Genomic DNA, 19270 nt, shown 5'->3' with positions numbered 1-19270 from the left:
GTGTTATAGTGTAGTCATGTTTTTCAAGGAGGGGGATTGCACCCCTTGTTGTTTTGAATGGCACTATCACAGCACAGGCCTACATTGATGTTCTAAGCACCTTCTTGCTTCCCACTGTTGAAGAGCAACTCAGGGATAGCGATTGCATCTTTCAACATGGTCGAACACCTGTACATAATGCACGGCCTGTGGCGGAGTGGTTACACGACAATAAACTCCCTGTAATGGACTGGCCTGCACAGAGTCCCGACCTGAAACCTACAGAAAACCTTTGGGATGTTTTGGAATGCTGACTTCATGCCAGGCCTCACCGACTGCCAGCGATACCTCTCCTCAGTGCAGCACTCCTTGAAGAATAGGCTGCCATTCCCCAAGAAACCTTCCAGCACCTGATTGAACGTATGTCTGTAAGAGGGAAAGCTGCCATCAAGGATAAGGGTGGACCAACACCGTATTGAATTCCAGCATTACCAATGGAGGGTGTCACGAACTTGTAAGTCATTTTCAGCCAGGTGTCCGGATACTTTTGATCACACAGTGTATGCTCAGATGCAGGTGAAGCAGATTGAAAACACTAAGTTTATTGGTTGAATTAAGTCAGTCTACAAAGGAGACTGCTGACAACGCATTTGGACAACCCATCTTAAGAGCACTGTTCGAACAAGACTATGAGGAGATATTGGACAAATGCAAATACCCTTTACAAAGCACTTCACAGTAGTTCATGGAGTACGTATGTGGCTATAGATAGGAACCTACAGCCTACTGTGCAGCTCTACACTCAACATTTTGGCAATAGATACACCTTCAGGGGTAATAATCCATGGGGACAACATACTCACCTTCCTCCATAAGGTAAGAAGCAAATGAATAAATGACCTTGTAGTATCTGCTAACATGAACTCAATCAAGGGTGCTTCGGGTCAACTGAAACTTGCAGTGCAATACCACTGGAACCCTGCTTACACACTGGATAACACTAGGAAGGGTGCCATCGAAGAATGCACTGTTTCAGATACCTTGTGGACTGCATGCCAAAGATGTTTCGATTAGGTTAAAATGCAAAGGGTGGAGTAATGTGGTTTTGAATATTTGTTACAAGTTAGCAGATGCTGATTTCAGTGCTGTTCACTTTTTATTAGACTGTCATTATTTTGGTAGTTTTTTTACTTCATAGTAAAGAGTTTTTTTTCATCATGTTTGTTCTTTCATTCCTGCTACCTTGGCAATAAGCCCTCACACCCTTACATACATATAGGGGAGCAAAACTTATTTTGGTACCTTTATTACCTCATTTCACAAGTGTTTAGCATTACAAGTCCTTACATCACCAGAAGCAGAGCTGCCTCAAAACTTCACTGCTCTGATGTTGTCTACCAGTGTACCATCATTTAGCTAGAAGTCTTGTTAGAAATATCTATGGATGGAGATACTGATAGTATCCTAGTCAACTATCTTCTTCTGGTGGAGCGTTGAAGTTGTTGGATCTAAGGAAATCTCCAAACTTTGAATAATAAAATTGCCGAGCTATTTGACTGAGAAGTAGTGGCTCTGGTCATCAAAACTGACAATGGCCAGGAGACTGGTGTGCTGGTCACACATCCCTCTGTATCTGCATTTAGTGATGCCTATAGCCTGAGAACGACACAGCAGTCACTCAGTACTGGTGGGTCTTCTGAGACCTGTTTGGGTGGTATTGGTTAGTTGTCAATTACTACTTCCAGCATAACTATACTGAAAAAGTGTTTATAGTAGTAATGAAGAGGTTCAGAGCCACATAGTATCTTGATGGCTACTACATGTTAACCATCTACAGGGCCAAAACATGCAGAAAATTTCACTGTAGCTCCAATTCTTATGCGGTTTCTTTCCACACTTCTGGTGTATAAGCAACTGTAAACAAAGTTGTTTAGGCATTCAATTCTGCATGATTTGAATAATTAATAATCTTCTTTGTAGGTACCAAAATTGAACAGACAGAAAAAAAGTATGCAACAGGAAGAAATTCTGAATGGGGTAAGGTAGTGCCTACAATATGTAGAGTGTGCCGCAGTGCACTTTGCCAGGGCATGGGCAGTGAAGCTCAAGAAGGCGGTTGCAGAACAACAGCTTCATGCAACATTTTGTGTGATGGGGAAACTTGGCAGTTTATATTGAAATTGCATTCAAATCTTACCACTTCAACCAACAAGTTTGTGCACTGCATCTCTTCCACATCAGAAGAAACAGCAACAGTGTATGCACCAGATATGGCACAATTCTTTGATCAATTCGAGTGAAATGACTTACTTCTTTGTAATTGCAACACTGTATAAAAGTCTATATGTATATTTACTTAACGAATACATTAATTACCCAAATATAATTCTTCAGTGCTCATATTATTGCACGACATGTTTCAAAAGTATTTGTCCAATGCTACGAGGAGAAAATTGTGCTTACAAATTTCAAATCTTCAAAAGAATTACCAGAAGCAAGGTAATTTACTGTAATAAATAAGCACTGGCTTGGTGAAATTGTGATTTTCATTGCAGTGTTTTGTTTTTTGATCATGGGGACAACCATTTCCAGTAATGTAGCAAATGTTGGACCATCAACACGTGAAGTTATGATAATCTTTCTTTTCGTTCAACCTCAATTTTCTCAACAAGTTTGTGTGGATGAATCTTTTTCATCCACATTTTTTATTCAGCTTGCAACGAAGTAGAGCAATTATCGCAGCAACAGTCTAGGGGACCGTCTCAGCAATATTCCACAATATTATTGATCATCTAGGGGTCACTTAAAAGCAGAGTTGATAGCCATCATACAAGATCTCCAATAAGCTTTTTAATAGGAAGCAGAACTAATCACCATATTATCTCAGTCCAATGTCTACACTGCTGAAGTGTAATATATTTTGAAAGAAACATGACAACTAGCAAAAGATGTGCTAATCCAATGTAAAAATGGCAACTAATACATTCACCCAGCTGTGACTGTGGTGCAGAATGACAAACTGTTCAGCACATCATATGTATGTGCCCAAAACAATCCTTTCCTAGAGGAGTTCCTGCTGGCAACAATGGCATCAATTGTGTATGTTGGATATATGTCTTTGTAAATACTGTAAATTTAACTTCTATTTTTTTCTATGTGTTAAACAAAAGTATATGTATTGTTAAAAAAATATCAACAATGAAGGAAAGACAGAGTGCTGCTTACTGTAAAGAAGACAGGTCAAGTTGCAGACAGGCAGAATTAAAAGACACAATTAAAAAACACTTGTCTTTTAATTGTGCCTATCTGCAACTTTATGTGTCTTCTTTGTGGTAAGCAGCAATCTGTCTTTTACCATACTGTTGATATTCATACCTAGAGTTTCCATTGTTGTTAAAGAAAACCTGTTTTATTGTGTGATGCAGTCTAGCCATCTGCTAAATAAATAAAACAGTGGAATAAGTCATAACCTCACTGTATTAAGGCATGCTGAATCTGCTGAAATTATTCCACAATTGTTAAGAGATTTTTCTTCTGATGGATAAATGCACATTATGGATTTAAGAGAAATTAAATGGTACATTTTCTGTGTTGGGGGGGGGGGGGGGGGCAGTTCCAATAGAGAAATTCCTACTAAGGAATGGCAGGAAATTCTGGAATTAAAAACTGTAAGAATACTCCAGAAATAGCAGAAGAGTTTACACACACGTGTAACGTTTACTACCTATGCATCATTGATGTAACAACTGCTTCTGTTAAGGGAGTTTCAGATCTACCACTGCCTCAGCTTCAATCACAACAACTTCAAGAAACGTGCACTACAGTGATCTGACACCCTGGCCACCGAGTTCATATGGCCAAGACAAGGATGCCAAACACATTCACTTTACTTGTGTTAATAATTGTGATTTCAAAAAGCCACTGTTTCAAGAGCTGCTAAAACTTCAAGAGCATCACTACCATCAGGTAACTTTTGTATGCAGACTTTTTATCAGTATTTTTAACATGCTTAGACCTATTAGTGGCTTGTATACAATATTGCATGAAATTTTTAACAATCTGTGAATTGTTTGTGTGACTGCTTTGTATTATTAGTTATCAATTCAATGGTGCTAAGTATTAGAGACACCATATGCCTAATAATTTAAAATACATAAATAAAATACCTCTTAACTTTCTTCTTGTTTCCTGTCTTTTTGAAGGAACTATTTTAAAATTTCTTTAATCTACAGTTTCAAGAATCCTGTTTAATTAATTAATTAATTTATTTATTATTGGACTTTTTTCAGTGGGTTATATGCAGGTACACTGTACCACTTCTTGTTGACATTCATTTCTTACTGTCTTGCACAAGATAATACAGTTTTGTTTACTTTGAAATATGAAATGATTCCCCAATGTAAGTCTTTTATTAATAAATTTCTAATGGTAACATCAAAAAGAAAGTTTCTAGTGAATACCATGAAGGATCCTTCCCACAATAATTTCTAAGATGCATTTATTAAATTTTTTCACAACTAGTTTTATTAAATAACAAAAATGGAACAAAATATTTTACACCAGAATTAAAATGCCAAAACTGGAATTAATTGTTGAAAACCCTAAACCTGATCAACAAATTTCAGATGTGTGTGCTACATGAACACTAATTAAAGTTCATTTATTTACTTAATTCATTTTTGCATAATTTGGATGAGTAGATTTTATATTTAAAACATTAATTTACAATGCTGTATTCAGTAATATTATGTCTACACAAGGCACATTATGAGTGAAAAAGTGTATTAAAAATAAAAATATTTAATATTTTACATCATAAGACATAGTACATACAGGATCACATACAATGTGGTAATATTAATTAATGGTTACAAGAAAATGAATGAGCAGTAAATGCATTTAGGACGGAATTGAGTTGTGCTCAAAATAAAATTGTTCAAGTATTATTCTCCAGCTCTTTTCCTCATTTGTTTTACTTTCTTTCTATTTTTTTATATAAACAAGCACCCCAGACAGTTTACCATAATGTTCATACCAGAATCAAACACATCACGCACTGATTAGTAACACTTTTCACAACTATAAAGAAAAGAGATAAAAATCTGAAATCTAACATTAAAGAAAATGGTTTTATTAACAGTTAATGGAAGCCTATCACAGAATGTCCCTTTGTAACTGTTCTGCTCATCATGAAATTACAACACATGCAGTACGTTTCTCAGCAGAGCATGATAACAAATGAAGAACCTGTTCACTGATGTAGTCCCTTGCGAGGTTCAAGCACCAGTTTCCAAAATATATATAACTTTCATTCACCCATTAAATTACTCACAAAATGTGAGGCATTATCTTCTTACTATATTCCCCATGAAAGATAACAGACTGGAAAATTATTTTATGGTGTGACTGCTGAACTGCAAGAGGACTATCTAATAATTGAACTCAAATTGTCGATCAACCATCAGAGCACAGATGCTGCAAGGATAATCTGAAAACAAACATACAATTAAAGTATAACTCTAAGAAGAGTGACAAATATGAGAGCATTACTGGTATTAAAACAGTCTCTGAAGAGTACCTGCTTGGTTAACACAGTTTGCGATCGCATGCAGTACACATACAAGAAGTTAATTCAGTGTCTTAAGTGATTCATAGTAGAGATAGTAATTATTTAGCATTAAACTAATGTTACTAATTTCAAACCCAAATTTTGGTACTATTTTATTTACAAGCAAGTTAGGAAGTTATTAAAATTCTTTGTTCTAAATACAGTAGGACTATACGCTCAGTAGAGACGGTAATTAATTAGCACTGGACTACTGTTACTAATTTTATACCCAAATTTTGGTGCTATTTTATTTTCATGCAAGTTAGGAAGTCATTAAACTTCTTTGTTATAAATACAGTATGATTATAGGCTCGTACAAGTGTCATCTCAGTGGGTACAGTCCAAACAAAATTAAAGGCAATGGCAAAAAATGACAAGGTAAAATGGCATTTCATATTGGTATGATTTCCCCGTCTCCTCACTCCAAGTTCAGCAAAATGTACAGCAACTCATTGTCAATGTAAGTGAACAGAACACTGCTAACTAACTCTTGAGCCAAAGCATTTCAATTACTACCCACAACTGCCATTACCTTTGGCATAATCAGAGCTTTAAAACTATGATTTTGATCATATTGGGTAACATCGTAATGACCTCATTTGGCTTTTTCTCCCTTTCATCTTCAACCACATTATCACATAAAGAACACAGGCATGGTTGTTTCAGAGTAGACAATTACAGAGCTGGACAGTTGTCTGTCATTTATGTAAACTTGTGAATGAGTCTACATGTTAAAAAGAAGTTAACAGTATTAAAACCATTATCACTACAACACTTCGCTCTAACTTGCATGCATTAATTCTAGTGCTCACTAGATTGATGTCATTAAGGTTTTGATTTTTAAAAACATTTTAAGATGAAAAAGCTAGGTAAATGTTTAAAGTGATGATGAAGTTACAGATGACTGATAGCTCACAATAAATGTAAAACATAAACTGTACATGAGCATGCAAAATTTTCTTACAAAAACAGAGTCCTTACATAATAAATGTAGTGCCCCATAGATACTGCATTCCAGTAGGCTTTCTCACGGGGGTATGCTTGATTCCAGAGAGTTATGGATAATACAAAGATGTGTGAACCTCACAAGCATGATGTCTAGATCACCACACATCTTATCTCTTCTGATATTTTCCAAAAGCAACTACTTCTCTTGCGATTTTGGAAGATAATGTTTGTATAATGAAGTGAAGCCTATAACAACTTTTTCTCCATTTATTTTCCTCCAGCCTATATTCTCCTGTAAAGATGAGTCACACTATATTGTTAAAATCAAATAGGACTATAAAATTTCCATCATCCTTCAGTTATTTTATCGGTGTTCTCTCTTCAGCTCTTCTGCATTAGCCTGTGATGTGGACACGTAAGCATGTGAAATAGAGGTTGGCTTTTTCTTTCATTCAAAGCTCAACAGAACAAATCTGTAACAAAATGTCACTGAGCAGCTCTCAACTGAATATCTGAATGGGGAATTAACTTACTTTCAGAATTTAATTTGTATAAGAAGTGATCATTATGAGACTATGTTGAAATACTGAATGTTCCTTCATTATGATACCAGTTATTGCTATCCATTCATACCCCTGAAGGGACAGCGTAATAGGATGCCCCAAATGTATATATCTTACTCTGATCTCTGCCTACAAGACCTTTGGAAAAATGAAATCTTGATACATTCACAATGGACATTTAGTGTCCATAATTATTACTTTACCTGACTGGATTGTAATTAGTATTCAGAAAGTGCATCAGACTCAGTATTCAGAACAAGCTTTGACACTCATATATTTGCTCCTGAATCTGGCTACAGTGCTCAGTTCAATAGTTTTATACTTATCCTACTTGAACAGAGTGTGAGTTTGCAAATGCCATATTTCCATGGTATGGATTTTGTCAGGCACTCAGATTATGCTTCTCACACATCTTCTCAAAAAATTATGTAGAGTTTGAAGGGAGTTGATTTAATATATTGTGTTATCTTCTTGATAAGCTGCCTTCGTATGTCCCTTCAGACAGCTCTTTTTTTGTCTATTTCCATTTATCCTTGTACCTAGCAGTATAGCACCTCCAAATGCCAGTTTTGCAGAAGGAAAATTTGAGCCATGCCTGGTCTTTACACATTACTCCCTGAGTAATTCTATTTAAGTGCTTGCAACACACTACAGAAATTTTAGCACATGAAGAAAATCAACTATAATGAAATTTCTTTTGCTCTAGTGCCTTCAAGATAATTCACTTGGCAGGTACATCCAAAAAGTATATGCAGGGTAAATGACCACACAACTTCACAGATCACATCCATCATTTTAAATAACAGTGACATTTTTATAATTGATGTCTGCTTCGGTTAATCCTACACAGATACGAAGGAGGGGGCAGAAAAACACGAGAAATACTGGGAAATGCAATCAATCTACAAAGCATATTGCTTACAAATCACTTCTGCAAGCTTCTAGAATATTGCTGAAGTGCATGGGACCCATACCAGTCGACAGTACCAAGGGATATTGAATGTATACAGAGAAGGGCAGCATGAATGGTTTGTCTGACCTATGGGAGAGTATCACAGAGATGTTGAGGAAACTGAAATGACAGATTCCTGAACATAGATGTAAACTATCCTGAGAAAGCCTACTTGCAAAGTTTCAAGCTATAGCATTATACTATAATCCCACCCATGTATTGCTCAAACAGAGCTAATATATACATGAATGGAATGGGAAGAAACCGTAATAACTGATACAATGGGACATACCCTCTGCCACATACTCCACAGTGGTTTGCAGAGAATAGATGTAGATGTAGAAGACTGGAGATCTGCTGCCAAGCAGACTGTTAGAAACCAGTTCTTGGATTCAGCACTAAAGGAGACAAGGTTGTAGTAAAAAAGCATGATTCTGGAAAGTATAGCTGGCTTGGCTTTACCCTGACATTCATTAGATTGGGTCTCACACATACAACAAAATTACTTGTTCCAGCACTTTTACAAGACATCTGATACACTTGGTTCTCACAGTTACTCCTAACATCATACTGCAAATGATTCTGGGGCTCGTAAACAGCTGCAACACACATTCATGATTGATAAGCAGTTAACATTACTTGTGATCTGGAAATACAGAATAGTAGAAGACATGTGCAAGCAACGAACCAAAAAGACTGCATTCTGATATGATTCCTAGAGTGATAGATGAATCAAAAGTATAGCTCTTCCTTGTATTTGTGAATGCAATTGCAACACGCACACTTCGGTGACCATTCTTCAACTAGCATCACTGGATGGTACTAAAACCGAAGAAGATGGACTATATGATTTTGAACTACACACTAACAAAGTCTACACATAGTTGGATCATTTCATGTCCATTGCTCCTGACAGCGTACCTTCTACCCAAGGTGAATTAATAGTTCATTCTCCAAGTGCTTGAGGTGTCCACTCTACAGACCGCACCCAACTAAATGACCATCACTAGACCAAAACACAAATTGCTCTGTTTTACAGCATGTTTTCTCATACACGCACAACAAGGATGTATCTTCTACAACTACAATCATACTACACAGAAAACAGAAAAGTCCGTGGTAGAGGGGATTTCCCGTTGCACCTTGTATTAGATTTCTTCCTACTCCTGCCAGTGACTTTCTCCTAAGGTCAAACAAATCTTAGGTCTGCCTTTCTCTGTATACATTCAATATCTCCTGTTAGTCATCTTCAGTAAGGTCCCACACACTTGAGAAATATTCTACATTGTGCCTTTTAAGCGATCTCCTTTGTAGACTGCATTTTTCCAGTATTTTACCATTGAACCAAAGTCTTCCATTTGGTTTACTTACAATTGAGTCTGTGTGCACATTTCAATTAATACACCCAAACTGTTACACTAAGGCATTTGTTGAGTTGACTGATACCAATCACGACTACTGATTGTAGTGACAAGATACTATATTTTTGCGATTTCTGAAGTGCATGTGTTTACATTTCTGAACAGTTAAATAAAGTTGTCAATCTTAGCACCACTTAGAAATCTTACCATGGTTTGATTGGATATCTGTGCATTGTTTTACAAATAGTACTTTACTGCATCTTCCGCAAAACTACAAGGTTACTATTAATATTACTTGCCAAATAATTAATACACAACAAGAATCACAAAGGTCAGAACATACCTCCATGGAGTATACCTGAGTTACTTCTACTTCTGACAGTGACACTAATTTTACAATCACATTCTATGTCTACCCTACCAAGAAAGCCTTAACTAGTCACAAATTTCTTTGATACTTCCATATGATCATATAATGAGCATACGTGGTACCGAGTCAAATGATTTTCAGAAATAAAATTAAAAATGTTGCAACTACACAATTGTCTTGGTCCATGATTTTCAGGATGTTATATGCAAAAACCTTGAATTGGGTTTTGCATGACCAATGTTTATGGAATCCATGCTACACACATCAAAAAATGTTTTGCATCACCCCAGTTCCCAGAACTCCTGAAGATAGACATTGACTGTGGGTATTGTATCACAGAGACAGTCCCTTTGACTGTTCAGAGATGTCACTAAACCTGCCCAAAGAAGTAAACAACCATGCATGAGCAGCGACTATTAGATGGAGGGGGTCCGAAAGCCAATCAGTTCCGGTCATTCCACCAGGAAGGAGGTACACGGCTCGTGTTGCCTGTAGTTCAACCATGCTTAGAAGGTCAATACCATAGTTCCATCACATCTGCATTGTTTCCTTGTGCCTGGAAGGGTTCTCAACATGGGAAGTGTCCAGGCATCTTGGAATGAACCGAAGTGATGATGTTCAGACATGGAGGAGATACAGAGAGACAGGAACTGTCGATGTCATGCCTCACTCAGGCTGCCCAAGGGCTACTATTGCAGTGGTTGACCACTACCTACGGATTATGGCTTGGAGGAAAACCTGACAGCAAAGCCACCATGTTGAATAATGCTTTTCGTGCAGCCACAGAATGTCGTGTTACAACTCAAACTGTGTGCAATAGGCTGCATGATGCGCAACTTCACTCCCGATGTCCATGGTGAGGTCTATCTTCGCAACCACAACACCATGCAATGCAGTACAGATGGGCCTAACAACATGCCGAATGGACCATGTTCTCTTCACCAATGAGTGTCGCATATGCCTTCAATCAGACAACTATCGAAGACATGTTTGGAGACAACCCCGTCAGGCTGAACGCCTTAGACACACTGTCCAGTAAGTGCAGCAAGGTGGAAGTTCCCTGCTGCTTTGGGGTGGCTTTATGTGGGGGTGTTGTATGCCGCTGGTGGTCATGGAAGACGCCATAACAGATGTACAGTACGTGAATGCGATTCTCTGACCGACAGTGCAACCATATTTGCGAGGCATTTCTCTTCAGGGATGACAATTTGCGACCCAATTGTGAACATCTTGTGAATGACTTCCTTCAGAATAATGACATCACTCAACTAGAGGGGCCACCGTGTTCTCCAGACGTGAACCCTATCGAACATACCTGGGATAGATTGAAAAGGGCTGTTTACGGAGATATGTGCCACCATCTACTCTGAGAGATCTACACCGAATCGCCATTGAGGAGTGGGACAATCTGGACCAACAGTGCCTTGATGAACATGTGGATAGTATGCCACGATGAATACAGGCACGCACCAATGCAAGAGGACATGCTATTGGGTATTAGAGGCACTGGTGTGTACAGCAATCTGGACTACCACCTCTGAAGGTCTCGCTGTATGGTGGTACAACATGCAATGTGTGGTTTTCATGAGCAATAAAAATGGCAGAAATGATGTTTATGTTGATCTATATTCAAATTTTTGGTAGAGGTTCTAGAACTCTCAGAACCGAGGTGATGCAAAACTTTTTTTCATGTGTGTAGTTGCCGTGGAAAATGCCATTCTGCTTGAGATAGTTCATTAGGTTTGAGCCCAGAATACATTTTAAGAATTCACAATACATGGATGTCAATGATATTGGACGATAGTTTTGTGGATCACATCTGCTACCTTTCTAGTAGACTGTTGTGACCTATGCTTTCTTCCAACTAATGGGTACAGCTTTTTCTTTGAGGGATTTGCGGTATAGTATGCACAATAGAGAACCTGACTTCTGGACAAGTTCTGTCTGCAGTCTGATAGGGATTCCATTGGGTCCTGGTGCCTTGTTTAATTTCAGCAATTTAAGCTGTTACTCAACACCACTGTAAAGGAATATTTGAAAACAGAATGCAGCATTTAAGCTTTCGCTTTGTTATCCTAAATTTTGAATCTTTGTCATCCACGAGCATTTGGATACTAACTTTGTTACCACTGACTTCCTGTACATACAACCAGAAATTTTTTAAATTTAGAAAGGGGCTGTTGATAAGATTCTGCTGGGGTAATTGTTGAAATCTTGAAGCTCTATATACTGTGCAGCAGCTGTTGTTTCTTTAGAAGCTTCTTTACCGAGCCTGTTGGTGATGGAGAATCCTTCCCATCATCCAATGTTCTACAGTGCAAATCTGCTAAACTCAACCACAGTTCTTCTGTATGATCCTGCCCAGAGCCAGACATTTGGAGTTTCCTTGTAAGGCACGATTACTGCTGCTTTATCTAGTTAACTCAATGTTTTCTCTAAAGTCTTCATTTAAGTCTGAGGATGAGTCTTGTGACAACACAAGAAATCAATTGTAAGTTCACACAAATCCTTGGTACTAGATCTTACTCAGTCACACTGACATACCTTTTCAATTCCTATCTTGATAGGATCAAGTTTCTTGTGTACTATGACAAATACACAATCTCCAGTTTCCATTTGCCTATCCTTTTAATACACACATTTGCATAAAAATTCTCACTACTGTAGGTCTTAGGTGCATTTCTGTACATAGTATTATGTGAGCTCCATTGTTTTTAGAAGTGCTTCAAACTCTGCCACTCTTTTGAGTTTGCTTCAGTAGTTGATCACTAGAATTTTAACTGTACATTACATGAGGTTATTTTTTGGATCTTACACTATTAAGTGTGAGTTTTTACATAAACTACACTCCTGTAAACACTGGCTGAGAAGAGTTTCATTTAAAAGTGTGATGTTGTCCAAGATCTATGTAATATTGCTGGTAAAGTGATTGAGTTGGAAAATGCAGCACTTTATTGCTGTTTATCATTGACAGTGTATTATAAAGCTGTGTACACTGTGTTCTATGAGGCACATTTAATAAGTAATGCAACACATGTTTTTCTGAAGGCAGATTGGTTTCATTCAGGATTACAGTACACAACATTATTCCCCACTCTTTTGGCTACAAAATCTTTATTTTTCAATATAATTTCTGTTTAATGGGACGGCCTTAAGCCACCTTACTGGCAGGACCTGTATGCCCACATCGTAACACTGTACTGGTTCATGCCAAAACCAAGGTCTTACTGCATCAATAGCCTCCTCATCACCATCCACATACTGCTTCCTGCAGAGTGCACCCTTCATTGGGCCAAACAGTTGGGAGTTGGAAGATGCAAGATATGGGCTGTAGGGTGGGTGAGGAAGAACAGTCTAACGAAATTTTGTGAGTGCGGACTTTTGTGAGGCCTTTTATAGTCATGGAGAAGGAGAAAGTAATTTGCATTTTTGTGGTGTCGAATAACACATTGAAGTCATTTCTTCAATTTCCTGAGGGTAGCATATTCCACTTTAGAGTTGATTGTTGCACCGGCAGAGAGAATATCAAACAGGATAACCCCTTCAGAGTCCCAGACAACTATCACCATGACTTTACCCACTCGGAGTGCAGCTTTGAACATTTTATTCAGAGGAGAAGTGGTGTGGTGACATTCCATGGATTGCCATTTTGTTTCTGGTTTGAAGGTTTTTTTTTTTTTTTTTTTTTTTTTTTGTGGTTTTAGGGCGCACAACTTCAATGGTCATTAGCGCCCTGACTACTCTAAGAATGCACCGCGAGGCACAAATTGACAACAACAACTAAAAGGGAAAACACGATAAAAGACAGACTGACAGGCATAGGATTAAAAAACAGCATCATCAAATGTCCTTAGCGAGGTTTGTCAAATTGATAAAACGAAGAACACGAGCAGCTGCTCGTGGGTCATCCGCTAAAATGGCATCGAAAGTATTTGGCAGGTTAAGATCTAGGCGCAGTATGTTAAGATCTGGACAGGACATTAAAATGTGTCTAACCGTCAGCAAGTGCCTACATGGGCAGAACGGCGCTGGCGCAGCCGTCAGCAGATGGCGATGGCTGAACCGGCAGTGTCCAATTCTTAACCGGGCTAAAACGACCTCCTCCCGCCGAGAAGGGCGTGAGGAGGACGTCCAAGCCACGGGAAGAGGTTTTAAGGCCCGAAGCTTGTTGTCGGTAAGTGCAGCCCAATCGGCATGCCACAGCGATAAAATGCGCCGACAAATGACCCTGCTAAAATCGGACGAAGGGACACAACAAGAAGCTGTCCGAGGCTGGAGGACCGCAGCCTTGGCCGCGGCATCTGCAGCTTCATTCCCAGGGATACCGACATGGCCAGGAACCCACATAAAGCTAACCAGAGAACCGACGTCCACCAGCTGCTGAAGAGAGCGTTGGATCCGGTGTACGAAAGGGTGAACCGGGTACAGATCACTGAGGCTCTGGATGGCGCTCAGGGAATCTGAGCAGATGACATAAGCAGAATGTCGGTGGCGGCAGATGTAAAGAACAGCCTGGTAGAGGGCAAAGAGCTCAGCTGTGAAGACCGAACAATGGCCATGGAGCTGGTATTTGAAACTTTGTGCCCCGACAATAAAGGAACACCCGACCCCGTCATTGGTCTTAGAGCCATCTGTATAAATGAAAGTCACGTTGATGATCTTCGAACGAAGTTCCAAAAAACGAAAGTGGTAGACCGAACCGGGGGTGACCTCTTTTGGGAGCGAGCTGAGGTCAAGGTGAACGCGGACCTGAGCCTGGAGCCAAGGTGGCGTGTGGCTCTCGCCCACTCTAAAGGTTGCAGGGAGTGAAAAATTAAGGTGTTGAAGGAGGCGACGAAAGCGAACTCCAGGGGGTAGCAGGGCAGAGACATACAACCCGTATTGACGGTCAAGAGAGTCGTCAAAAAAGGAACGATAAGACAGATGGTCGGGCATTGACAGTAGCCGACAGGCATACCGACAAAGCAGTATATCGCGCCGGTAGGTGAGTGGCAATTCGCCAGCGTCAGCATGAAGACTCTCTACGGGACTAGTATAAAATGCTCCGATCGCAAGTCGTAAACCCCGATGTTGTATGGAGTTGAGGCGGCGTAAGATGGATGGCCGTGCAGAGGAGTATACGAAGCTCCCATAATCCAGCTTGGAGCGGACGATCGACCGATATAGACGAAGTAGGACGGTTCGATCCGCTCCCCACGACATACCACTGAGAACACGGAGGACATTTAAAGAACGGGTACAACGGGCGGCCAAATATGACACATGTGGAGACCAGCTAAGTTTCCTGTCAAATGTAAGGCCTAAAAATTTGGTTGTCTCCACGATTGGGAGAGCAACGGGACCGAGTCGTAAGGACGGTGGGAGAAACTCTTTGTAGCGCCAGAAGTTAATACAGACCGTCTTCTCGGCAGAAAAACGGAAGCCATTGGCGACACTCCAGGAGTAAAGACGGTCAAGAGAACGCTGAAGACAGCGCTCCAGGACACGTGTACACTGCGCGCTGCAATAGATGGTAAAATCGTCCACGAAAAGGGAGCCTGATACATCAGCTGGGAGGCAATCCATTATTGGATTGATCGCGATAGCGAAGAGAGCGACGCTCAAAACTGAGCCCTGTGGCACCCCATTCTCCTGTCGAAAGGTGTCGGACAGGACAGACCCCACACGTACCCTGAACTGTCGATCCATTAAAAAGGAACGAATAAAAAGAGGGAGACGACCGCGAAGGCCCCATGTATGCATGGTGCGGAGAATGCCCGCCCTCCAACAGGTGTCGTAAGCCTTCTCCAAATCAAAGAACACAGCCGCAGTCGGGCGCTTCCGCAAGAAGTTATTCATAATGAAGGTCGACAAGGTAACCAGATGGTCAACAGCAGAGCGGCGCCTACGAAATCCACATTGTACATTGGTAAGTAGGCGTCGAGACTCGAGCAGCCAAACCAATCGAGAGTTAACCATTCGCTCCATCACTTTACAGACACAGGTGGTAAGCGAGATAGGTCGATAACTGGAAGGCAAGTGCTTGTCCTTCCCCGGCTTAGGAATCGGGACAACAATAGACTCGCGCCAGCATGCGGGAACATGTCCCTCAATCCAGATGCAATTGTATGTACGAAGAAGAAAACCTTTACCCGCAGGAGAAAGGTTCTTCAGCATCTGAATATGAATAGAATCAGGCCCTGGAGCGGAGGACCGTGATCGGCCAAGTGCGTTTTCGAGTTCCCGCATGGTGAATGGGGCATTATAACTTTCACAATTCGAGGAGCGGAAGTTAGGTGGCCTAGCCTCCTCTGCCTGTTTGCGGGGGAGGAAGGCAGGGTGGTAATGAGCGGAGCTCGAAACCTCTGCGAAAAAGCGGCCGAAGGCATTGGAGACAGCCTCAGGGGCCACAAGGACGTCATTCGCGACCTTCAAGCCAGAAACTGGTGAGTGGACCTTAGTGCCAGATAGCCGGCGCAGGCTACCCCAGACAACAGAAGAAGGAGTAAAACTGTTGAAGGTGCTTGTGAAAGCAGCCCAGCTGGCTTTCTTGCTTTCTTTGATAATACGACGACACTGAGCACGTAATCGTTTATAATTGATACAATTCGCCACTGTAGGGTGGCGTTTAAATGTGCGTAAAGCACGCCGACGAGCACGTAAAGCGTCTCTACATGCTGCGGTCCACCAGGGGACCGGTACGCGACGTGGAGAAGAAGTAGGGTGAGGGATGGAATATTCAGCAGCAGCGAGAATGACTTCCGTGAGGTGTGCGACCTGACGATCGCAGCTTGTGAAGGTTTGATCCTGAAAGGTCGCCCTGGAAGAGAAGAGCCCCCAGTCTGCCTTGGAGATTGTCCAATTAGAGGAGCACAGAGAGGGGGTATGCTGCAAGAGATGGATAACGCACGGGAAGTGGTCGCTCGAATATGTATCAGAAAGTGCATACCACTCAAACCGGCGTGCAAGTTGGGGAGTACATATAGAGAGGTCTAAATGGGAATAGGTGTGAGATGTGTCCGAAAGAAAAGTAGGGGCGCCAGTATTGAGGCAGACAAGATTGAGCTGGTTGAAAAGGTCTGCTAACAAGGAGCCCCTCGGGCAGGATGCTGGAGAGCCCCAAAGGGGATGGTGGGCATTGAAGTCTCCAGTTAACAAAAATGGTGCAGGTAGCTGAGCAATAAGTTGCATCATGTCTGCCCTGGTAACGGCAGATGACGATGGAGTGTAAACGGTACAAAAGGAAAACGTAAAAGTGGGGAGAGTAATGCGGATGGCAACTGCCTGCAGGCCGGTGTGCAACGTGATGGGATCGTAGTAAATATCATCCCGGACCAGCAACGTAACCCCTCCATGAGCTGGGATACCTACCACAGGGGGTAGGTCAAAACGCACAGAGGTGTAGTGTGCCAAGGCAATTTGATCGCATGGGCGTAGCTTCGTTTCCTGGAGGGCTATGACGAGCGGACGGTGCAAGCGGAGCAGCAACTTCAAGTCCTCTCGGTTGGAGCGAATGCTGTGAATATTCCAGTCAATAAGTGCCATCGTAAGAAAAGGAAGATGATAGAAGGGGTCACCTCGAAGGCCGCTTAGGGCCTGGCTTCGAGCGAGCACTGCCGCCGCTATCAGTAGGCGGACAGTCATCGTCCATTGGGTCTATAGGTTCATCGGCCATCGCGGGAGGATGGCCGGGAGGGGGAGCTTCCTCCGCCGGTGAACGGCCAGATGTACGGCTACCAGCGGTGCGGCCAGGCGAAACGGATGACGGCCTGGGGCGGCAACCGCTGGGTGGCGCAGAAGAAGAAATGCGCCGTGGCGGAGAAGGAGAACTGTGCTTCCTATGAGCCTTTTTGGAAGGACGTTTGGTGGAAGTACTGGTCGAAGGCTGGGAGGTCGAGGTACGGAGGAAGTCCGCACGGGATGGTTCATTCTTGAAGGCCCGTGCATCTGACTTCGGGGTCTTCGTCTTAGCAGAAGCTGATGAAGGGGCTGGTGTCTGTGGGGTGATGGGAGGAAGAGGAGACGTCGACCGCGCGATCTTAGCACTGGTCGAACGGACGACCGTGGTGCTGAAGGTCAGATCGCATGTCTGGGTTGCTACCTCCCTGGTAGTCCGAGGAGAGGCGAGGACAGTACTGTATTTCCCCGCTGGGAGCAGCGTGGGCTTCCTACTAGCCAATAGCTTGCGAGCAGCCGAGGTGGACACTTTCTCTTTGACCCAAATTTCTTGGATACAGCGTTCTTCCTTATAGGGAGGACAGTCACGGGAGGATGTGGCATGGTCACCCTGACAGTTTACACAACGAGGAGACGGAGGTGGACAGTCACCCTCATGGGCATCCCTGCCACAAGTGACATATTTAGCCGCATTGGAACAAGACTGTCGAGTGTGACTGAAACGCTGACACTGGTAGCAGCGTGTAGGTGTCGCGACATAGGGGCGAACAGAAATAACCTCGTAGCCCGCCTTGATGCGCGATGGCAGCTTAACACTATCGAAGGTCAAGAAAAGTGTCCGGGTCGGTACAAGGTCATTGTTGACCTTTTTCATGACCCTATGGACAGCCGTCACGCCCTGCTCAGCGAGGAAAGATTGAAGCTCCTCGTCAGTCAATCCGTCGAGGGAGCTAGTATAGACTACACCACGAGACGAATTCAAAGTTCGGTGGGCCTCCACCCGGACAGGGAACGTGTACAGGAGTGTGGCCCGAAGCAGTTTTTGTGCCTGAAAGGCACTCTCAGTTTCTAGTAATAAGGTACCGTTACGCAACCTGGTACAAGATTTGACAGATCCGGCTATGGCATCTACGCCCTTCTGAATAACGAAAGGGTTGACAGAGGAAAAATCCTTTCCGTCCTCAGATCGAGAAACGACGAGGAACTGTGGGGCAGGCGGTAGTACTTTTGTCACTGTTGGCTGGTCACGTTTCCGTTTTTGGGCAGAAGTCGACAGAGATGGAGTAGAATCCATTGCGGAGGAATCCCCCATGATTGCCAGCGTCTCCGATGGCACGCTCCTTCCTTGTGGGGACCCTCTCAGATGGCACTCCCGCCTTAGGTGAATGTTTACACCTCAGGTCACACCTCCCGAGAAACAGACGGAGGGACCAATCGGCATGGTCAGAAGGTATCAGCTCAGGCAATCACCCCTCCCCGGGCCTGGCCTTTACCAGGGGGTACGCGCGTGCCTTACATGTCTACCCAGGGCAGGGACTTACGCGTTACCCCGTCACCGGCTACGCGTGCGAACGCGTGGGTCGGCCTTCAGGCACGCACAGGGAGGAAGGAAGAAGAGGAAAAAGAAGAGAGAGGGAGAAAGAGGACAGACTGTCTCAAACGCCGAGGCGGAGACCAGAGAAGGCAAGGAGAAGAAGGCAATGAGAAGGCAAGGAGAAGAAGGCAATGAGAAGGCAAGGAGAAGAAGGCAATGAGAAGGCAAGGAGAAGAAGGCAATGAGAAGGCAAGGAGAAGAAGGCAATGAGAAGGCAAGGAGAAGTCAAGGGAAAGAGT

The 19270-nt window shown here is 42.4% G+C and overlaps 1 protein-coding gene across 3 annotated transcripts in view; it reads right to left on the bottom strand.

Annotated features, from left to right (window-relative positions):
• Positions 1-4763: 4763 nt before the first annotated feature.
• The window catches only part of LOC126190674 (transmembrane protein 268), a 106882-nt gene continuing 92375 nt past the window's right edge, over positions 4764-19270 (bottom strand). For all 3 annotated transcript variants that reach the window (XM_049931127.1, XM_049931125.1, XM_049931128.1), the window contains one exon: positions 4764-5467. Coding sequence is in view for 2 of the 3 variants with exons in the window: in XM_049931125.1 (XP_049787082.1) it covers positions 5409-5467 (59 nt within the window). In the remaining variant the exon portion in view is untranslated. The remainder of the gene's footprint in view (positions 5468-19270) is intronic.

Source organism: Schistocerca cancellata, chromosome 6 (genome assembly GCF_023864275.1).
Source record: "Schistocerca cancellata isolate TAMUIC-IGC-003103 chromosome 6, iqSchCanc2.1, whole genome shotgun sequence".
Lineage (NCBI taxonomy): Eukaryota > Metazoa > Arthropoda > Insecta > Orthoptera > Acrididae > Schistocerca > Schistocerca cancellata.
Note: the sequence above shows the minus strand (reverse complement) of the source record. Positions and strands in the feature narration are given on the sequence as shown.